General features: G+C 40.3%; 1 protein-coding gene across 3 annotated transcripts in view; it reads right to left on the bottom strand.

The window, feature by feature from the left end:
* gdpd5b (glycerophosphodiester phosphodiesterase domain containing 5b) overlaps nt 1-23,101 on the bottom strand; it is a 42,533-nt gene that overhangs the window by 14,012 nt on the left and 5,420 nt on the right. For all 3 annotated transcript variants that reach the window (XR_013935183.1, XR_013935184.1, XM_080459116.1), the window contains exons 2-6: nt 13,893-14,066; nt 3,233-3,336; nt 1,551-1,644; nt 1,310-1,369; nt 912-1,010 (exon numbers count right to left, since the gene is read on the bottom strand). Coding sequence is in view for 1 of the 3 variants with exons in the window: in XM_080459116.1 (XP_080315242.1) it covers nt 912-1,010; nt 1,310-1,369; nt 1,551-1,644; nt 3,233-3,336; nt 13,893-14,009 (474 nt within the window). In the remaining 2 variants the exon portion in view is untranslated. The remainder of the gene's footprint in view (nt 1-911; nt 1,011-1,309; nt 1,370-1,550; nt 1,645-3,232; nt 3,337-13,892; nt 14,067-23,101) is intronic.

Raw genomic sequence — 23,101 nt, forward strand, 5'->3', positions numbered from 1 at the left:
CGGATACCTTGATTGATTTTTCAAGAGAAAATAACACGTCTGCTGTAACCAGATAGCCTTTAAATCAATTACATACTTCATGATTCAATATCTTGTGTGAATGCTGACAATAGCCCAGCAGCCGAAAAAATGATGCGACACAAGCGGATACAGTCAAACACAACAGTTTGACAATATTACTTTGAAAAAGAATCCTAAATAAATTGTAATTGAAGGAAAAAAACAAGACAAAAAAAAAAAATCAACTCTCTCTCTTGGCAACAAACCTTGCCAATTCATTGGCAGTTTTATTCTCGCTAAAGGTTGCTCTTATTAAACAATGGAAAATATTATGAAGCATTTTAAGAGAGATAAAATGAGTGAAAGACATTGAAACTATCTTCATTGTGTACGCACGCACGCACGCACGCACGCACGCACGCACGCACGCACGCACGCACGCACGCACGCACGCACACTTTATATAGCAGTTCCTGAATTGATAAGGGAGGATGTTCATTACATTATTATAACACAGATCACTATTGTATTAAGCCGAATTCAATTTAATATCTTTTTGAGATGTCTTTCACTACACCAGTTTCATCTGTCTGTATTACTGCAGTAAATCCGGTGAAACTTTTTTCATCTTCCCAAAAGACTGCTAATGAGAATCCAATCAGTCCCAACACTGAAAAGACATAGCCCTCAAGTTATCCTGGATGACACTGTAGAGAAACACTGAATATAGCTATATAATCATTTAGTACATGCAAACCTTTGTACAAAGTCTTTGTTATTGTGTGAAAATAAGAGAAGAGCTCCAGCGTGTGCACACACTCGTATCACTCCGTGTGCCACTGCTATCTAAATATTGCATCGATGTCAAGCCTTCAATGGCTTCAGGGTTTCCTGCGTTTTAATCTACTGACCTGCAGGGATATGGGAACGACGTCCCACTCTTGTCCCCATGTTTGATTGACAGATATGACCCCAACAACGGTCGTGAGCAAAGCAGCAATCACTCCAATCTGAGCAGACACAGAAAGAGAAGGACAGAAAAAAAGTGAGAGGCAACAGACCAACAGAGTGACCTCCTCACCGTTTCACACCCAGAGCAGTGTTTGCAAACTGTATTTGGCTTGCTGATAGCTCTCCTGGGAACGTCACTTACTGAGATGTCACAACTCTGCTGGGACAGCTTGATCCAAACTAAGTTCACGACGAGTTCATCTGATCAGCATTATGGAAAACACACACTAGACACTCCACCTTCCGAATGCTGAATTACACAAGCCCAGCTACACGAGTCACAAATTTGGCGCCTTACCTTATGGAGCCAGTGCAAATTCAGCTGTTGACCAAGTGCAACGTGGCAAAGTGCTAAAACCTGAAATGAAAGACACAACACACGGTGTGATTCTCCCAGGTCACATTCTGCTCAGTGTTAACGGGCAAGCCTGAGCTACAGCTAGAAGCTCAAGCAGACAACCCAGCTGCTGCGCCAACAGTAGAATTTTGATGAGCACAACCTGTTTAGCAGCTCTTTGAGTAGCTGATGTGAGACTCACCATGAGAAATGAGATGTATGTGAAGCCGGCAGCGGTGGTGGCCAGGATGGGAACTGTGCCATCGCTCCACTCCCCTGAGCGGTTGTACAGGTACCTGCTCAAACACGAGTGTTGTTAAAGCTTACAGTTAGGAGCGCTTGCTTGCAGTTCATTATTAACCATGCAAATGCTCCGCTGAATCCAGTATCTGTAGACGTACATGTTTTATTTAGTCTGTAAAGCATTTTCAAACATTTTATATTCTCGAAGTAAAAAGAATGGGGCTCTAAAAAGTTTAAATTAGGGTCAAGGCACAATACTGCTTTGTGGTAGGACCTTGCAAATACAAAAAAAGAAAAAGAAAAAGAAAAACACAACATTAGATAAAAATGACAGTGCTAAATCAGAGTGAGATCATCAGAAAATATATCCTGACAAACAGGTTACTGACTGACACCAATACAATGTCTTGAGTTTTGTGCTTTACTGTTAATGTTAGCAACACAGACACTGCAGACGGGCCACAGAGAGAATAAACACACATCGCTCTGAGGTATACTGCTCAATAAAGTGACAATATTAAAAAGTGCACAGCTGCCCAAAAAAAAAGACCAATCCTGTTGATGTGTGCACACATTTTTTGACGCGACAGCCCTGCTCTATAGCATTAATTACACTCACAGCATTATCAGTGAGCCACAGCAGGGTCACTTAGGGCTGATGCTTTTAGCCCTTTGTGAATTCATTTATGCTGCAGATGGACTGGAGACACTCCCTGCTGCTAAATCACGACAACACATAAGGGCAAGGATGTCACTGCTCTGATTATCTGAGGGAAATCCACACAAAGCTGGAAGGAAAGCAGGAAGTCGGCCACTAAAAACGAACGGCATTCGTCAGAAAACTTTGTATTAAAGTGGAAAAAAAATTGAAAATAAAAAATGAGAGCTGAGGAAAGAGGGTGGGATATTACTGTAAAACCGCTGTGGGGAGGGAACGTGAGAAGAGGTAATAAGAGGTAAAGGATGATGGTGAGAGGAGAAGGTGACATTGTAGTGATCCCTGGGAGCTGGAGGAGAGGGGGGATGGGAGTTGATCTTGGATTGTGACAAAGTAAGATACAGTCGTAGCCATTTTACAGTATAGCAAAGCCCATGAATAAGATATGACTCAAATGATTTAAAAACACAACACCATGGTTGCTGTTTTTTTAGCCGACACAGTTTTACTAAAGGTTGTCCTAAAAGAAATGTGGTCTCTTTAAATTAATGGAGCATCCTTAGTTGATTTTTCTATAATGTTTAACATATGAAAAAAACTAAATCTTCTCTGTGATATCCACTGAGATCATTTTGAATCTCAGAATCAGTTTCAGTTTCAGCTATTCTTGATTCCATTATATTTGAGGATGCAGTGATGTTTGTGGGGTGGTACACGTCTCGCTATACACGTACGCGGTCAAACAAAACAGAACACAAAATGCTGGGTGAGTAAAACCTATTACGTAATAAAGCAATCTGCGTCGGCCTGGGTGGTCTCAGATTAAGGCAGAATAGATTAAACTGATGATTTAGGAAATCCACAAGCTCACCAGTGTGGAGTCAATGTGTTCACAGCCAAAAGCTCTACACGAGCAGGCACACGGCTGTGGCTGTGGCTTGACCTGATAATACACAAGATCACGGATTTGTGCGCGCACTCACCAGTTGAATTCACTGTAGTCGTTATGTGCCTCCCACCAGAAGTAGAACCAGACGAGCAGCAGACAGAAGGTAAAGAGGAGGATGAGGGACCACAGCAGCTCCCACTGCACACAAACACACACACAAACATAATTCCTTTTTCCGCTGGGTCAATTATATTTCATCAGAACTAAGAAAGAAACATGATTGAATGAAATAATGGCGCCCAGGTTACATACTTGACTTTTAGCTTTAAGCACTTTTAACTTAATCAGTTTTGCCTCAACATTATCGGAGTGTAGCAGAGTTCATTTCAAGTTAACTTTTCACAAACTTACAGACACGGAGTACAAATTATCTGTGAACCTCTTGCTGACCTCTGACCACAGCCCTCCCTTACACACTCAGCTCATTATCCAGGAAGGACTTTGAGTAACGTCATACACTCCCCGACTAATTACTGCCATCATCGCTCATGCACTTTTTTAATCAACGCTGACATTAAGTAGGTGACATCTTCACATAAAGACTAATGGAAACACAACCTGAAGTCAGACTCCGGAGAATAGAAGTATTTAAGTAGACTCATTTTATCATTACCACCATACTTTAAACACACCCACAGTTTTGTTGCAGCTCAGAAAAAAAACTTCTTGACCTTTTCCTAACATTGTTCATCATTTCTGGAAATCACTGGAGAACTGAGCAATGGAAGCATAGAGTGATTTTCCTAATGCTATTACCCTTACAAAACCCAATGAGCTCGATTAGTCGAGCTAAGAAATACTGTACATCTTCCATACTGGTGGACTTCGGGGTACATTTCCTCATATTTTCTTATAAAGAAGAACTCAGCCCATCACATCACCTGTCTATAAACTGTATTATTTCATAAGTGCCAAACACACCAAACATTCATGGATTGCAGTTTTTCGGGCACCTCGAAAAATCTGAATACAAACTTTATTTTAGTGTACTGCAGTTATAGTGTAGTCAAGATTATCAACGAGTCGGATGGGTTAAATGGAGAGAGATAAAGGTGATAGAAAGTATCACTGTATCGCAAGAAATATGCATGGCCGGAAAGAAATGTCTGAACAGAAGCACATGTTCAAAAAAACATTGTTCTTCCAAATTGACAGAGACTTTCCAGATGTGTTAGCTGCCCACATTATCAACGCACACAAAAGCCTTCGACAAAAAGAGATACTGACATTTGAACTGTGAGCAGACAAGCCAGATGCTCCTTCTCGTCTTCAGCCCAGAGCTTTGGCCCACGGAGGAAGACAGACAATTATTTAATTCAGTTCACATATGGCTGGTTTGCATTTCTGCAGTCCTCGCAATGGTTGGATGATGTAATGTATGTGCTGTAGATATTTTTTTAGTAAAATGAATTAAAATGTTTAGATGTTCAGTACAGATTCGGTAAACCTCTACACAGTCTTGTGTTATTTTCCATTCGCCCATTATTTTTTTATTAGTTCAAAAAGTGTCCTCAGTTCCTCTAATAAAACTGAATGAGGTCAACTTGACTTTTTTTTTGGCCAATTGATTTCATCAGTTCGTGCTGATGAAGCCACGTGATTATAGTTTTAATGTTTTGCATCGTATTCAAGTCTAGTTCACCTCACTGAGACGCCTCCTACCTTTACATTTGAGAATATTTCAGGACATGCTAATTCAGCTTAGGAAAAAAAAAAAGAAATATTCTAAAATCTCTTTTTAAACATTTGCAATGTGGCTATATCACCGCTTATGAGTTTATGAGATTTGTAAACCATCATATCTAGTTGAGTTTTTTGTTTTTTATTCCTTGTAGTTCTGTTGTAAAAATAAGTTTCAGGTCTTAGAACTCAGTGACGAGCATTAAAAGAGCAGTTATGTTAACAAAAGACTAGATGAATGCATCATCACATATTCTTCACAAAAAATGCTTTTCTGAAAGCTGTGTAAACGGCTCTGTCAAGATAAAACACTTGTTTAGGCAACCGACACATACAGTAACTGCTTGAATGCACCACTGATGAGTTCAGCAGGTCAGACCATTATCTCCTCAACCAGTTGATAGGACATCCAGGTGAGATCATCGCTCTGACCTGCATTTAATGCCCTCATGGTATAAAAATCCAAACCTTTTTTTTTTTTTTTTTTTTTAAGCGATAAGCATGAGAGTTCAGTGTTCTTGCAGCGTTTAGAGCTCAAGCTTGGTTTAAGGGCTTTGTAACGTTTCAACAGTCAGATCAGTGTCTGTCTTAATATGGAAATCAGGAAAGAATACCCATGTACTATTTGATATCTGGCCTTATTGTACAAAAAAGGAAACTTGCTTTTGGAATGCCGATTCAAGCTCAATTTGATATATTTAGACATCCCTTCAGAACAAGTGTGAAAATCAAACCAATGATGCGAGTAAGACGATACTTTAACATCAGCAACCATGGCTGGTGATTTTACAGAAACAGTAAATCTGTGTAAAAACTGGGGGAGGGGGGCACATTAATGTAAATACAACGTGACTGTCATTTTAAACGGGAAACAGAAAAATGGATGACGAAAAAAAAAAAGCCAAATCGATGGCAATGGCAACAATGCTTTCATGGCCACTGCGAGAGACAAAGCTGCATGTGTGTGGCAGGATCATTGAGAAAGCACCGGTTCCCAAGGCCCTTAATGACTACCTGGAAACACCTGTTAGAAATGACCTTGCTGCTGTGAGGGGACATTGTTCAGTCAGACGTCTCTTTCAACCCCCCAGCCCCCCAGCTCCTTTTCTCTGGCTCATGTTAGATGTGACCTGAGAGAGTTGGGGAGCTGCAGTCTGTAAGTCATCCACTAGAAGTTCTTTACTATTAAATGTCACTACCATGCTGTCCATTTCTGGGGAAAAAAAAATTGTTGTTCCTTGTTTTAACTACTTTAGGGAGTGTGAGTTTTAATCACAGGATACACTGCCAATTACACCCATGAGTGTTATATTACCACATGCTTAGCTACTGGGGAGTTCGGCCTGCACATTATTCACATTTTTCAAGTCCAGTCCGATGAGTCAGCACAAGCCAAGAAAATATTTCTATCTTGTGAAGGAAATTTGAAAAAAAATTTTACCTCAAAAAGCGGACTCTGAAAAAACACTTTACGTTTCTCAGTTTTGTAGATTTGAGCGTCTTACGAGGTCTGAACTTCTCTCTTCCTGTTTCACAGCACACTCAGCATCAGAGTTTGTCCACCCTGACATGAGTTGGCCTGACCTGATGACAGCACATTACCATTCTGCATTGCTGGCATTTTATGTTGGCTCACACCCGATAGTACAGACCAACACTGCTGCAACGCAATCCATCTGATCGCCGCAATCTGTGGAATCCAGAGTATTTTTACAGCCGGTGATACGGACATTTATCCCAGGTGTTTATCCTGACATTTTCTTCTCAGATCATACGCATAAATCAAAAATATTTCATGATATTGAATCCTCTTCAGTTCAATTAAAATAAGATCACTGTACAGTGCCTATAATTAATTGAATTATGATGACGCAAGTTTCCGAAATAGGTCAGGGGCCTCCTTGGAGAAAGTAAAGGCCTTAAAATACACATATCTTGAGGGGGGAAAAAAAGAGATGCTCTGATGCCTTAAATGGAAATGTTAATAAAATGGAAATAATTTCACGGCTATAATAGAAGGATCAAATGAATCCCCGCAAACATCTCTGTAAATACACAAGCTAAAACCTCTAAAACCTAAAAAAAAAAAAAAGGTTGAGTAAACAAAGTGTTTTTGCATATTACTCATCAAATCTCTCAAACTAGAAAAGTCCTGAATGCTATCAACAATATTGATCTAATATTACAAATAAGTCACTTCAACTTCATCCTTTCAGTCAATGTAAAGTTAAATAGTACTGAAAGTTTCACTGTGAAACTGCAGCAAATGATTTTTCTCTGACAAACTGAGAGAACAACAAAATGCTCACATAAGTAAATTAATGCACAATACTGAACAGAAATTGGATGAAATTTGGAGCTTTGGTGATTTAGCATGTTAAAAACACAAATGTGGACATATAGAGTTAGTTGTCTAGACAACCCAGGGACTGTAATCCACCACACCAAAACACAAGAGAGAAGCATTTCATAAAAGCCTTTATGAAGTCGACTCATTTCTTCCCTCAGTGGTTTGAATGGCAATGATTTTTTTTTTTATTAAATTTTTTTTATGAATATAAATGCATCAACTGTACAATAGACTATGACAGAAGACATTATTAGATTTATTATTGGACTGTTCCTTTGTGGCTGCAATGCACTTATGAACTATGTGATCTTCAGATTGACTCAACATGTCAGCTAAAAAACTTTTTTTTTATAGACTTGGTTTTCACTTATATCAGGGAAAATGAGCTCCGTTTTCATCTAGACATAGTCAAGCCTTTAGTCTCCTGATCTGAATTCCATTTGTTTAGTAAATGCCTCATCACACTGGAACCCCATTTTTATTGACTGTTTATTATATACTAACTACGACATGCTGTTGTTCAGTTTGAGGCAACTGTACTTGGTTTATTGCTCTTTGGATCTGATCTTTTACCTCCGACTCAGTCCTAACCAAACCAGTTGCAAGCGGAAAACCTCCACCTCGGTGTCTGGTTCTACAGTGGTTTCATCCTGGTAACATGGAATTTATTCCTTTCCATTGTCTCCGGCTCACGCTGATTTATTTGTTTGCTTTCTGTATTTGTTTTAGATGTAAAAGTGCCACGAGATGTCGATGTTGTCAGTATGACTTATATAAATCAAACAGAAGTACCAGATGGGAAAAGCCTGTGCAACATAGTGTAGTTAAAGTGTAAAGACACATCCTCAATTTTTTATTTTAATTTATACTTTGTATGTATATTTTCTTTGTATGCGGTCCTCTGGAAAACTCCAATAATCCTGTTAACAAGATTAACACAAAGAAAATGAACTATTAACAAAGCCGAGTTGTACAAAAGGACATTGTAAATATCTTTTAGTGAACGCCACTGAACAATTATTCAACTTCATAAAGGTTCTCAGAGGTTTATTGTACTTTTACCCGTTTTATATTTCCCTGTGAAGGCAACTGCTCAATAATCTGCATGTGGCTCTGGATATATGCTCATGTAGACTGAATGTGTGTGTGAATTATGCTCAGCAGCTGCCCTACAGCACAGAACGTGCTTGAATCAGCAAACACAGATACAGCCATTAGCTCACAACAAAGCATCTGCAGCATTATTCTTTAAAGAGAGCAGACGGCAATGATATCTGCTATGTTCTGCATCCAACTTATAGGCTGTACTTAAGACTTATCGTGGAAGCCGGAAGGGAAATGATCAGAAATAAACATGCACACCCTGAAAGTAGCAACCGCTTTGCCGATTCACACGCTGAGTAATGTTTTTGTTGTGAATATGTGTACATCTGTTAAACAGTGATAACTTCAGCATTCTAGTCCGTTCCTCTTTTAGAGTTTAAGTGTCCGTTCCGCACACTTAAACTATCCTTGTATCTAGTACAGTGCGTCACCAAGCATGGCCACACAGTGCAAGTTACTTCCAACGCATCAACGTAAGAAGAACTTTCAGAAACACATTGTGCTCAGCTGATTGTGGTCTTTGTGATGTGATATAACTACAATCTGAGCTCACGTTGGCGACAGTGTGTAATCAGGTTACCATTTGATGGTTATTTAGGTATATTTCTGCAAAGGGTTTTGTGATGTACATTTTAGTTTTTACAGTAGAATGTATACATTCACACATACCCGCAATGCACGGATGCATGAGATCAACCGTTGCAGACCTCTGCTACTATACAGACAATATACAGTGACTTGATGCATTCAGCTGGATCTGACAGCTCGATGCCCATTGATGTGTACAGCTGCTGAATTTCAATTGGCACACGTGGATAAAACTGCTTTGGCTCCTTTAATATTCTTTCTTTCTGCAAGAAATAATCTCATGTGCCTTTGCCTCTATCTTCGCTGGACTTAACACGTCAGTCAATCGTCACATTCCTGAGCATATCCACATAAGTCCCTGGTATTTCATGCATGTGGTGCTGCACCACTTAATCATTCAGTTATTCCATCAGAGAAATGAGAAGTGAGGGCTGACCATGCTGTAAGGAAAACAAAAAAAATACTGAACCCAATTTCCCCTCGACTATAGATGAACAAATACAAGGATAACATTGCAACATAAAGGGATTTTTAATTCCTATTCACTCAACATATACATTCAATTAGTTTGTCCGGGATGTGAAAGTGACCGATTTCAACCGCCTTTGTCTTTTCAACTTAACTGTGCTCTGAAATGAAAGGAGAATATTTGAGACCCGTAGATTTGTGGTTGTTTACCAAACCTACAAATTCAACAGTGTCCTTCCGGAGCCGAACTCAGGGTATTTGCAATAACAGGTAGCAGCTGTCAATGAGAAGGTCCGCAAACTCGCGCCTTATCTCACACTGTGTACACTTAGGAAGTTACAGGATGTTTGTAATTGCTTGTTGAAGGTTAACTCCAAACTGGAGAACGAAATGTATGTGCGGAGGCTGAACACGTACAGTAAGTAGCCTGGGGGGGATTTCCAATTACAGCAGATACAGTGAACGTGTTGACAGATATTTTATTCGATTCAGTATCGTCTGTGTCGGTTACTTTGCAACAGCTGTTCTGAGACCGTTAAAAACTTGCACAGCGACATTGTGCACTGTTCGAAATAACTAATTAGACTCAAGCGTAAACGTTCAAATGACTGACTCCCATTAATTAAAAATCAGACTTCTATCCACCACTCATTATAGTGAACGTACATTTGAATCCCCCTTTGTGTACAAGCTTGACTTTCGTCTGAAACATTTGCCACTGCAACGCTTGAGCGACAGATGAGTAGGGAAGCCACCAGACAGACCGACAAAAACATAACGCATTTAGCCTGTTACCGCAATACGTTTCCCCAAAAAGGAATACATTAATTAACATGAATGTGAAGTCAGACGCTGATGATAAAAGCTTAAATGAAAGTCCATCATGACTGGATGCACTCCTCCTATAGGCAGGGCAGCCACAGTATCACCTCCATTTATCAGCACTATGTCAAACTGTGAAATAATCACATGACTTGTCAAGATTAAAACTCCACTTATTGTTTGTCGCAAGTCGTCTCTGTAACTACCACCACCTCTACATGGAGTGAATGACACCGTCGGCCTCATCACTAGGTCAACCCACATCTCAAATACTTAACCTCGCCAACCTTTTAGTCTGACAGCAACTGGAAAAGGATACGAGGAGCAGATGCGCACACACAAGTGGACAACCACTAAAAAAAAGCATAATATTTTTAAAAGGACCATAAGAATCCAATGGGAGAAATATTTTTTCTCCGATTGTTCCATATCTGCCCTACTGTGATGAAGTTAGAGAATGCATGTAAAACAAACATCCAGTCAAATTTCATTTTGCAGAAAAGAGCCAGAAGAATATCCAGTGGAACAAATATGGAGATCCAACAAACCCTTTATCCAGTCAGTGAAAATGGTTAGAATTTTACAGAATCAAACCCAACTGCATCAGTTAAAGGCCAGGTGGAATGCTGCATTTCTGTAAAACAGGTCAATTTATGGAACAATATAGACAAGAAATCAAAAGAATTCACATGCGAGATTTAAAAAACAAAAATAATCAAAAACAGCACATTATTCATAAACAAAGAAATGAGGAAATAGCATTATAGCGTTGTCATAATAGAAAAGATGTGTGTGTTTTTATTGTTATGTAAATTCCTGGTTGGTTACAAGTCAGGTTATAAAAGTCATTCTTATATATATATATTTTTTTATTTTCTTATATAATTTTTTTTTTTAATACACTTACCATCTTATCAATGTCTTTACTTTGAGGACTTTAATTGTTACTACATATACCAATAGGGGGGGAAAAACCCGAGTGACTGGGGAACCATTAGTCCCACAACCACATAAGAAACTGTTCATATAATTGCCACCCGGATTAAGCAGATTAAGACCCCACGATCACTGACAAATAAAGGCAGGAAATGTTTGCCTCTATTTTTAAAGCCTTTGTCTCTGAATGGTAAAGAACGACTAAATGGAAATACTCTCAATTATTACTGAGAGGCAAGATCACCTTGCGCCGCATGACGTGGAGCGATCTTCCTACAAAAGCACCTCGAACACAGACAGAAGCAGCTTTACTGAACGAGCGAGTCAACCTGAACGACTCATTACAGTGGACAAAGATGAGAAAGGAGAGAAATTGCATGATCCTCTTGTGGATTATGAATGAGCCTACAGTTGTTTCAACATGAGATTCTCGGTTCTCACGCTTCTGTGATTCACTCGGGTCCCGTTACAGGTACCCGATACCCGTCCTTGATTGGTCACAGTTTGTTTACGGAGACCGTTAAAGATCTAATATGACATCACCTTGCATTCAATTGAAAGAGCAGGTATTTGCTACTAACACACAGTCGAACAAAGAAACTAATAAATAGCAAAATGGTCTTTCACGGTTTCAGATAGCATTCCAAACACGGATGGTGTAAAACTAACCAGTTCATCTGACAGTGTTAATTATTTTCCATCATGGACGTAAGCACGGCAAAAATAATTGTACGCGAGTGTATTCTTCTTCCACTGGACTGAAGACAAGCGGGCCAGGCAGCACACGGTCAAAACAAAGGATGAGCACTATGAACATGGAATGCTGACTCGGCACAATCCTATCAATTGGCCTGAAAGACAGCCACTTGCAGCAGGAAATAGTGCTACACGGTGTCTAGTTTCCTGCAAACAGGGGACAACAAAATGAATTTTGCAGAGAATCCACAGCAATGATTTTGTGTAAAATGCTGGTAAAACGTAAAAATTTTGACCTGCGTACATTATTCATGTCTGCGCACACATTTTGTGTGTTTCCCTAGTGACTATAGCGAGCGCCAAGATTTCTGCTGGTCCACACTGTGATATGTGGGCATAAATAAATCATCCGACCTACTGTCTGAATGTGTGCAAGTGCACGTGTGGGTGTGTACCGTCTGTTTGGGTTTGTTGCAGCAACATAACCTGTGTGTCCTTCCTAAATAGCAGCGAGAAAGGGAAAGGTCAGGACAAATGGATAATCCCTTGGAGCCTGTGTTACTTCTCCTAGTATGCAGCTAACAGTAGAGGAAAAAGAATGCGATGTGATTTGTCGGAACCAGAGGTTCCAATGTAATGATTCCAACGACTCTTGTTACAACAAATTCAGAAACATTATTTTCTATAAACCGACACATGCGTACATGATCACAAACAATTCTGATGTGTTTCTTCAAATCCAATCTTAATATAAATTCCTTGCTTGGAGAGTTGTACTAATCCCGCTAACACACACACACACACACACACAAGCGTAAGCAATATTTTCTAAATCAGATTAATCAGACCAAATTAAAATGTGCAGAGTGTAGGAAATGGAGATAGCGGAGTATTACAGTGTCACATGAACCGCAATGTAGAAAGCTCAAGGTTATTACGCAGGGAGCAAGGCAGCAAGGGCAGATCTGGTCGAAGATAATTCTTCGTCAATAACTGCTGGAGAGACACATGCAAGCCAGAGTAAGCCATCCAGGGAGTAGAATGATGAATTTACCGATTTTTGGATCAGTGGCACATTCGGCGTCAGTACAAATATCTCACTTTCTTTGTAACCATATTGTCACTCAGGCGGTGAAACTACAAGCATTAATGTGACTGCTACACTAAAAGCTTTAAACTTCAGACATTTTTAATAGGAGAACATTTTTTTCAACAGACATGTCTGTAAGAACTATAAGAGGCAGAATATTACAAACCACACAAAACACGGAAAAACATAACTCTGGTATTCAGAAATACTATTTCTATACACAATAATTACAATACAGATTATGACCATTATAAAGACCATCATCAATTTGTATCAGTCTGCTTCATTACAGTTATAGCTGGAAAGGGACTGTGGAAAAGTAAATGTCAAAGAGTCAGAGATAAATGGGTTCAATTACTATAATTGTCAATGCGAGTGTCAGCATAGCCCATTATATTGTGAGAACAGTGACAAGGGCAGCTTTGATTATATTCAAAAATCACGACTTCATTGAGATTTTCATCAAAGCCATGTATCAAACTTCAGTAATAAATTAAACGTATTACAGACACGTATTACCACAGTATTGTGCAAAAGTTATACATTGAAGACTGCTCCGAGTAGTTTTAATCCATACAAAAGGCCTCCTTATATGAAGTTAACTGTCTCCTTGGAATGACTCCGCTTTCCAGGCTGGTAGATTGTTCCATTCACCATGAAAATCTGCCAGAGACTCACACTTTTTGGACCGAGACCTTCGGGGTTCTGTCTACGGCTGTAATCCCACACCAACCTTGTGATGTTAGCATACAGTAATTTATTAGCTGCCGTCATGCAGAAGGATAAACAGGGTCGTGATCCTATGGCGAGTACACAACATGCACTATATGTAGCCAGCGTCACCATAAGACATTAGTGTTCTCTACAACAGCAAACATTGACTTTGGCAAAACGGCAGCAAGGTGTAGAGCTACTTGGATGTGTTCAGTAACCCATGAGATCTACGCCTGCCCGCTTTACCTTGGTGGTGTCATCGTGGGAACGTTGGTAGCGTTTCCATCGGCAGCCGTAGATCCCGGTGATACACGACAAACACAGCTGGCGCTCATAGACCTGGAGGGGTTGGTGTTTCACCATGCTCCTTCAGTCAGTCCTGCTCCCAGAGCTCAAACATCCCACTGGCTACAAGGTTTCCTGCAAATAAATAAATAAATAAATTGTAAGGCACAGTGCTTTCTAAAGAAGTAAAATAAATACATCAAAGCAAGGCAATTAAGTATCTTAACATCACTTAAGCATGATTAGGATTAAGAAAAACATTAAAACAAAGTGATTAAGAATGGCATAAAAAGGGAGGATTAATAAAGTAAAAAATTGAAGATAAAGGTAATGAAATGAGTAAAATCTGTGGTTTAATAGAGGGGCTGAGCAAATAATAGTGTTTTAAGGCTTGATTTAAAAGAAGAGTGTCAGCAGACCTCAGGTGAGGAACATAGAAACTAAAAGCTGCTTCACCTCGTTTCTTCTGATTCTGCAGGAAACACCAAGTAAACCTCTCGCTGAGGACATCAAGGGTTTGGATGTTTCATGTTCTACAAGTAAATCTGAGCTGTATTTCGGCCCGAGACCATTCAAAGCTTCATACGATTTTGAAGTTGATCCTTTGACACACGGGCAGCCAGTGCAGAGATTAGGTCAAAAAACACCGCACTGGACAAATCATGAAAATGAGCGGGCACTGTCGAGCCACGTCTGGCACTTTGAGAGCAAAACGCACACTGACTGGAAGAAAAAGCACAATACAAAAACCAGCTTTAAATTAAGACCCAGTTTCCAATGACAACTGAATCTGCCGGGAGCGCCCATCAATATTATCAAGGAAAAGAAAGGCAGAGTGGAACTGAAAAAGGCTTGTGGAAGTGTTCAGCTATTGAACGTCACATTAAATTAAAATGACCATGAATATGTCACCCAGTCCCAACATGACCGGGCCAAAAATCAGCATGAAGTCACCTTCACTTGCGTTGATGTCAGGCGAAGAAAAGGCCATGCAGTTATTATGTAGTGGAGTAAGAGACGAATAAAATGGTGACGTTTTAGAAAAGCCTGTAGTATAAAAAAAAATTAAAAATCAATAAATGTACAAACATGCAAACTACACCTACATCATACAACACCCTGAACATTTTCTCTGGACGTGAGAATCATCAGATTACCGTGACTGTATCAGGTTCACATGACCCTGTCAGTGGAGTGGAGTGGCAAAGCACCATTATTCCCATGAATTAAAAAAAAAAAAAAGAAAAAAGTCCCCTATTAGGGCACTCCAATGTTTTAGTATTAAACCTTGTACGATATCAGGTTAGATTATGTGTCATCAAAGTTACAACAGAGTTCATCTAATGAACTGTTGCCGACTCAGCAATGAGGCTTTAATCAGCTTTAATAAGACCAACAATATTCTAGCAGTGTCGGCTATTATCACAACTTCACTTCACTCTCCAGGGCAAAACACTCATCCATTGACTCCGGAGTTTAAAGTGCATCAAGGTAGAAATTTTGCATCATTAACGGCACTGGGAGCAATTTTTCTCTTGATGAGTGTCAAACCAACACAATTAAAAGTGTACACACACACACCCAAAAGACGTGTCCCTGGAGCATTGTATCTTGTGATATTTTTAACTTTTCCCTCCAGCAAAGCTCTAGCGTGTAGCTTGAATGTATCTGATGTTTCAGAGCAATTCTGCATGTTAACTACACTCTTCCTGCTGTAATCAGTCTGTCTCGGGGTCTGGACAGCTGCTCATTAGCGTGTGCAGTAACGGCCATGCTTCCTGTTATTAGTAAAACTGCTCTGACGAGGGCGGGCCTGACCCGAGGGTATGAATCTGGCTCTTCGCAGCAGGGCCACAAAGGCCTTGGCGGTCTGTGTGCACTGCAGCTCTCTGGGTTAAAATAGAATTTGGAGACTTCTGACACACAGCCCTGTGCATAGCAACCACTTGGAAATATTTGATATGCTACAATCTATTTGTGAAATGCCTATTTTCTGGTTTGCGAAATTGTGTAAAATAGGGGTTCTATTTTATCCTATTCGGCAGTGAGGTTTAAAACCACCTCCTTCCCACTAGGCCACCACGCCCCCTGATTACAGTTTTATAATTCAGATTAACTTTATTGTCGTTTCTCTGGTACACTGAAGAAACAGGTTTGTAAATAGAGGATCATGAAGCTTGAAAATTTCCCTAAAGACAAGTATGCCAAATGTAATCATCTCATGCAAACAACTGGTGCGGCAAGATGAAAATTTTGTGCATCAGCACAAAGACAATGTATTATCATGAAAATACGGCATATAATTACACAGGTGTGTCTTTTGTTTATGACAAGCGGTTTTACATTTGACAGATGAAATGAATATCAAGTACGTTTTTTGTGTGCGCAGTGAAAAGAAATGTAGTATTGTGTAATGAATGAATAAAACACTGACTAATTAATTTAAGCCACAATTCCGCTTAATTATTTGAAATTGATTCAGTGTAAATACTGTACAACTAAACAGATTTCACACTGATGCAAGCATGAGGATTCTATAAATTAAATTCATAGCAAAAATTCACAAATGTCCTAAATCACATATGGGCTCTCTATAGTAGTGAGAAAGGCATATCTGTGGCATTAACAATGATCAAACTTGCCCCTTCCTGCTTTAGATCGACTACTTTCAAGCCAGATTTAATTTATTTGCTTTAAACAGTGGCATAGATGCCATTTAAATCAAATTAAAAAACTGAAATATGAGCAGAAACTTGACCATTTTTAATTGAAATGGCATTTCAATACAAACATGCAAACGCAAAATAATATTGGAAAAACAATAGTTTAATCGGGATATGCTTCAGACTAAGTCATAGCTGAGAATGATCACCATCTCCTCACATATTGAACACAGGTCAGACATGGTTATATGCCTGGGCCTGCCAGTCAAGCCAAGCTGCAGAAAAAAACAAGTGTGGAGCTGACGCGGCAAAGCTTAGCGTGTTCATCCAGTCAAAGTAACAACCACTGTCGACTCTGGGATGCAGTCACTGTGTTGACAAATTCTAATGTTTAAACCAGCAGAGACGCCTCCAAGATGGTGAAGCGAAGTGTGACTTGTGCCGCCACTTGTTTACCCCGAAAACAAGTCCATCCGTTCAAGTACAGTAGACAGTGGTCAGAAATACCACTGTTATTTCAGTCGGGCAAAAATATCCCATGGCCCTTCAATTCAACCCATTTGATGAGGGATATTATCATATTTGGGCCGAGCAGTACCGGGGATTACACATTTTGTCACCTTGAAATGGCAAGCGCATTCATTTTTAACGTCATCGTTAATATGCCCCATCCCTCCTCCAGGCTGTATAAAGACCGGAGGAAAAGCAGTGGAGCTAATCCTCTTATCAGCATGATGTCTTCCCAGAAACTCATCAGCTAAAAACGACGCAGTAGGGAGACGATAAATCTCAAATAAACTGCCATGAATTGGCAAAGCTGAATACTGCCGCAGTATGTTCTGCACGGAAAGAACGTGACACTATCCAAGTCTCCCGAGTGGCACAGTCGTATTTTGCCAACATGGATGTGACACCTGCGACCGATCTCCTGCCTCAACGTGCAGCCCACACTCCTTATGGTGGATTGAAATCAATTCAGCAATCAGGGAAGGACAACTCCCTCGTGCTTGCCTTCACAACACATTTCATAATAAACAGAACCACAGTGACAACCTGTAAACACCGTGTCAGAGACTTCCACTAGCACGAGAAGCCTTCCCAACGTTCCAATCAGTCACATGGTGTGCGGGCCTGGGGAACTTCCAGAGAAGATATATGGGGGTTCATGGAAAACGCCCCCCCAAAAATGGCTTTTGTCATCTCCTTTTCTGCTGCCTCATTTCCTCCAATCAGGAGCACTGTCAAAGAAAGCAGTCTGCAGGGGAGGAAATGCTTCAGCAGTTTCCCCAGCAGAAAACACAGTCTCCATCTGACCAGGGAACTGAGGGAGAGGCCAAACAGCGAGACACACTGAGACCTGAGTCCAGAGAAACAAGAGATCCAGCTACACTCGGTGGGGGGGGGGGGGGGGGAGAGACAGAAAAGGAACAATTACTCAACTCCATTCAAAACACCTTTGTACTAACAAGAAGGCCACAAAATTATAGCAATTCAGAGCAACCAAACCTGACCACAGAAGCAAATGTGAGCAAGGTTGCAATGTTATGTCATGTATCTGTTGGTAAATCTCGATTGGATGTGAAAACACAGACATTCCCTAACACCTCTAGCTCTCTGTAAAAAGACAAATGTAAGTTGTACAGTAACAAACCTACAACTGACTTCATTTCTTATATGGAAAGAGTTATGGCAGCATTCAAAGTAGCCAGATGTAACATAATTGAATGAACAATCTGCTCTGAAGAGGGCTGCAGGCTGGTGTAGTAGTCTCTAGTTTAAGCCTGGGTTTTCCTTGGGGGGGGGGGGGGGATTTCTGTGAGGAGTCTGCAAGTTCACCCTGTGTGCAGCTTTTCTTCAGGTACTGCAGAAATCAGCTCGCATTCGTTCTTTTCCCTAAATTCTATGAAGCAATATCGAGGAAGCATTAAAGGATGTTCTGAAGGTCAATAACTCCATCGTGGCTGCAGAAGTCATTTATCTTGTTCTACAGTATATTTATGCCAGGTTTTCTCAACAAAGCCTGTTTAGAGAGTACACTGATACTGCTAATCTAAGTGGTACAGGGATCAAGCACAATGATGTTAAAGAAATTACCAGTTTGATAACAAAGAGCAACTCACAATCTGTGAGAAAAAAAATAATACATCTTGACAAAACCACAACACACATTACTTTAATTAAAGCTCATTTCGGTGTCCCCAGCATGGTTTCCATTTAATCTTTTTTATAAGATCTCTGTCACATTTCAGTGATCTGATGTGCTTATTGAGATGTGAAATGACAAGGGAGTAAAGGAGCACTGGAGCCTTGGCTAAACATTGTGAAATCAGAGGATTCCTGTGTGGGAGGCGATTAGTTACACATGGATGCTGAAGCCCTTTTATAACAAGTAAAGGGAGATTTTATTACATCATAGATTTTTACAGATCGCTCAGCAGATATTGTAGCAGAGAAATCTTAAGGTAAAGTCATGACGCATCCACCACAAAGACCATCGCCCATGAGACCTCCTTCTGTTGGCCTCCACTTGTGTTTAGTATAAACAAAACACTGTTGGTGCTTATTGTCAAGTAAAACCATGGTACCCTGTATACAGGTGTCCTTGGTTTGAAACAGTCCAGGCACAAACTTTTAAGAAAGGACAATTGGTTCAACCACTTTATTAACATTACATGATTTGTAAAGACTGAAGAAAGAAATAATTTACTGTCATAAGACAGCTTCGAGTTGCATTGCTTTTACCACCGCAGCATATCTGAGACACTAAAATAACTGGTTTCTAATTGATTACTTCTTAAAGGCTGCGGATATGTAAATAAAGGTGGGAGCAGATGCAAGCACAGCATAACCTTTTTTTTTTTTTTTTATTAGCGCTTAGCATGAGGCAAAGCCTGGCGAGTTTCCTGGGAAAACAAAAACCTAGAGACGTGTTGGAACTGGCTGGGCAAAGAATACGTGGGTGTGGGTGTGTGTGTGTGTGTGTGTGTGTGTGTGTGTGTGTGTGTGTGTGTAAACTCAACTGATGTTTATTTGCAAATCAGCACTGAAATGATCGTTTGTGGCTAACCAAGACTGTTTTGAACATTTAAAGTCATGACCTTGCTTTATTTAAGAATGACTATTGCCATAATGCATGCAGGGTACGACAGTATATGAGCAATGTAGCGCACTCCATTCAGAACCTTTCCGATCAGTGCGGCGATTTGTTCACACCAGTAAAGTGGAAGGCCTCTGTGTTACCATAAAAGCTTTGTTTTGGCACCTTTCCACATCGTCTAATACGTGTCCGCAAATATGATCAGTTTAATATACCCTGCCAACATAATTTTGACCAACGCCAATAAATATATATATCACTCCCATGAGTCAGTGCGGTGTGGGGCAGAGAATTAATGGTCATAGTCTCTGTAGCCCACAGCTCCCATTCATCTGACGTGAAGTTCCACCACAAGCCACTCTGAAATGACCCAGAGAGCTCTGCCAGTAAGCGACAGCTAAAACACACTACTAGTAAAAGAAAAGTGATTGGTAATACTGCGGGAAAAAAATAAAAGTGATGGTGAATGTTAAGTTTTTGAGCCGAGCTAAGCTTTCTCGTTCGATCTACTGTACAACCGTAAATCCTGTGTGCAAATGAAGACACGGTTGAGGCAATCACACCAATTGATTTCACGTTGTTCAGGTGTTAGGAGGTGAACCCACACCTACAAATAAGAACAGGCAGAAAGAAGCAACCTTTGCACATGGTATTAAAAAGATGAATAGAGATAGCCAACAGTATCTTGCCAGATATCGTGTCATACTGACACTGCAGAATTGCACGCATCCTGCATAACAAGGTGTTTAGCTCTGGCTAGAAAGAAGAAAAACTCAAGTAATCCACTCAGCATTTTCAGCATGCATATATTTTCATAATCAGCTACAAAAAATAAAACAACAAATTAAAGCAGCATAGACTTTTCAAGCAATCTTAGTTCTTGGTTAATGTAAATCCTGATGCTGTATTTATTCTCAGCGTGAATAAAAAACAAAGATAAAGGACAATAATGTTTGAGTCGGACCAAGCTGGGGGATAAAAAGTGATATGTTATTGTTACTTCCTCTCCAGTTGGTGCAGCAGGAATGCTAATTGAACAAGCACAGTTGCTGTCCAGTGTCCAGTGCCTGCCCTTTCAGGCCAGCTGGCTGACTTTCAGACCCTTCCTTTGCATATTCATAACAACTATCGCAGTTTCACCTATAGGCATACGACAGTCATTTGCATGCATCAAAGGCCAAGTTTCTCGACATCAAGATGAACACAAGCTTGTTGAGAGAATAAAATGCCTGGACAATATAACCTGACTGTCCTACAGACTTTACTAAAACAGTATACAACAGAAGAGTTAACAAAACATATAGTCAAGCGGTCTGACCGCAACAGACCCCAGAGACAGCAGGACCGGGGCGATGGTTAAAGTATGAGAGCGTCTCAACAATCTGACACTTTTCAAACAAGCAGCTCATCAATCTCAGAAAAATATGGGGCAGCGGTAATCCGCGGAAAAAAAGTGATCTAATCACAGTCCATCACAATGTTCAAAATGATGACAGTGGGAAGAGGATGCAGCGGTATTGCAATTCATTTCCATGATTAGGGCAAAACAAAAGGGGTACCGGGGGGGGTTGAAAACCTCCTACTTGTTTCAGTGCGGACAAAACAAAGCAGGTGGAAGTGGGTCAGGTAACCAAGGAGGAAATATCACTCTCATTGACTCACAATGAGTGGGCTTTGGTTTGCAATGAGGAGTAATCTGGTGCATGAGTAAAGGTACTTGACAGCAGAGTATATTTGTTGAATACATACAAGTGATCTAGATCGAGGTTGCACGGACAAAACCTCCAAGTAATTCGGGCACTGGGACATACAAGCCATGTGGTGCCTTGTGGGTGGAAGGTTGCTCATTGCGCTACAGTAAATACAGCGTTCCTTCTGCTGTTTTGTCTACAACATGAAAATAGAAGAACCTGAGCAACGTCTACTAAATTGTCATTTGCTCGCTGTGAACATCAAAAGGGGGGTGTATTCCTGCAGGCTGACATGTTTGTGTTTAGAATGGTAAGCAAACCATCCAGACGTGTCATTTGGTGCAAAAGTAGAAAGAAAAACATGAAAAGTGCAAGAGGAAAAACCTTTTTTTGGGGGGGGGGGGGGGGGGGGGGGCATTTTGAACTCAGTGCCTTCCTGCTGGGCAGAGACACTGCTAACCTCTTATTGGGTATGTCACTTTTTGGGCGGCTAATGCTGCGTGGGTTTGTATAATTATCCCCTTGAAGACTGGATCACATTGACTCTTGTCTGCCTGATGTATATTTGCTACAATTTTCTATAGCCATCAATACAGTGTGTGATTTTGAGGAAGAGACCTAAAGAAGAACCTGGGACAGGAGGTGGATACAACCGAAGAGACTGAGGCCATAAAGAGCAGTTTGGGCAATTGTTCACAATACAGACACATGAGCCGCATGTCAGCGTTTGTAGTGCCCACGCACACTTTCAAGCTGAAGAGAATTCATTAATTCCAACTGAAGGATCTGATTTCGCTGGGTTAAAATGGAGTTCCACTAACACATAACTGTCTCATGAGTGGAAACGGTGTCCCAACTGCCACCTCCTAGACATCAGTTTTGCTAAATAGTATGAAGCATACGGCGGTGCCAAGGCTTATGGAAATGTCACATCAGAGCTTTTGATCTGAGGTTCATTCTAGGTAAACAAAGCAGTGCAATTCACAGGATTATGTGAGCTAAAGACGTGTCTTTTTATCAATTTCCACACCATGTTGAACTTAAGTGTTTCTACCTCGGACATGTTCTGGCAAATCAGTCGAGTAATGGTGCTAGATTGGCAGAATTATCGAACATGATTTATCTGACAGCAAAAATAGAGCACGAATGTGCTTTTTGCAGGGAATGCAAAGTCATGACAAAAGGCAGGGGGATAACGGGGGTTCTGAAGAGAGCATAGAATAACAACACGGGCACTTTGCTTGTTCTGTTACATCAACCGCACACGGACCAGCTGTGGTTATAACTAGCATCAAGTGCACAAAAATACAATCTCCTGTTGAAGCCTTATATGAAGAAAAATTCTTCTGGCAACACCTGTGACTTTTCAATTTCAACGGGATTTTGTGTTCTTAAGGCTTCAATAATGAAAGAGGGCAAAGCATTAAAGCTTCCGAGCTAAGCTTGCCTGACATATAAGCAGCACCCATTAAAGACATTGTTCCAGCCGTCTAAGCATATGATTGTTAATTAAAAAACTTAAAAAAAAACTCTTCATAAAATATCTCATCATGAGTATGGTAATGAAGCATAACAGTGAAATCTGTCAAATAATTTCTTTTTGTGTGCATCTACAACTTGCTTTTTGTTCAACGTCTTTATTCAAAGATTATTTTACAGTCAAGTCTCTCATGATCTCACAATTTATCACAAAGTTAAAACAGCGGGTATTTATCTAAC

Source organism: Lipophrys pholis, assembly GCF_963383615.2.
Source record: "Lipophrys pholis genome assembly, chromosome: 3".
In the NCBI taxonomy this organism is placed as follows: Eukaryota; Metazoa; Chordata; class Actinopteri; order Blenniiformes; family Blenniidae; genus Lipophrys; species Lipophrys pholis.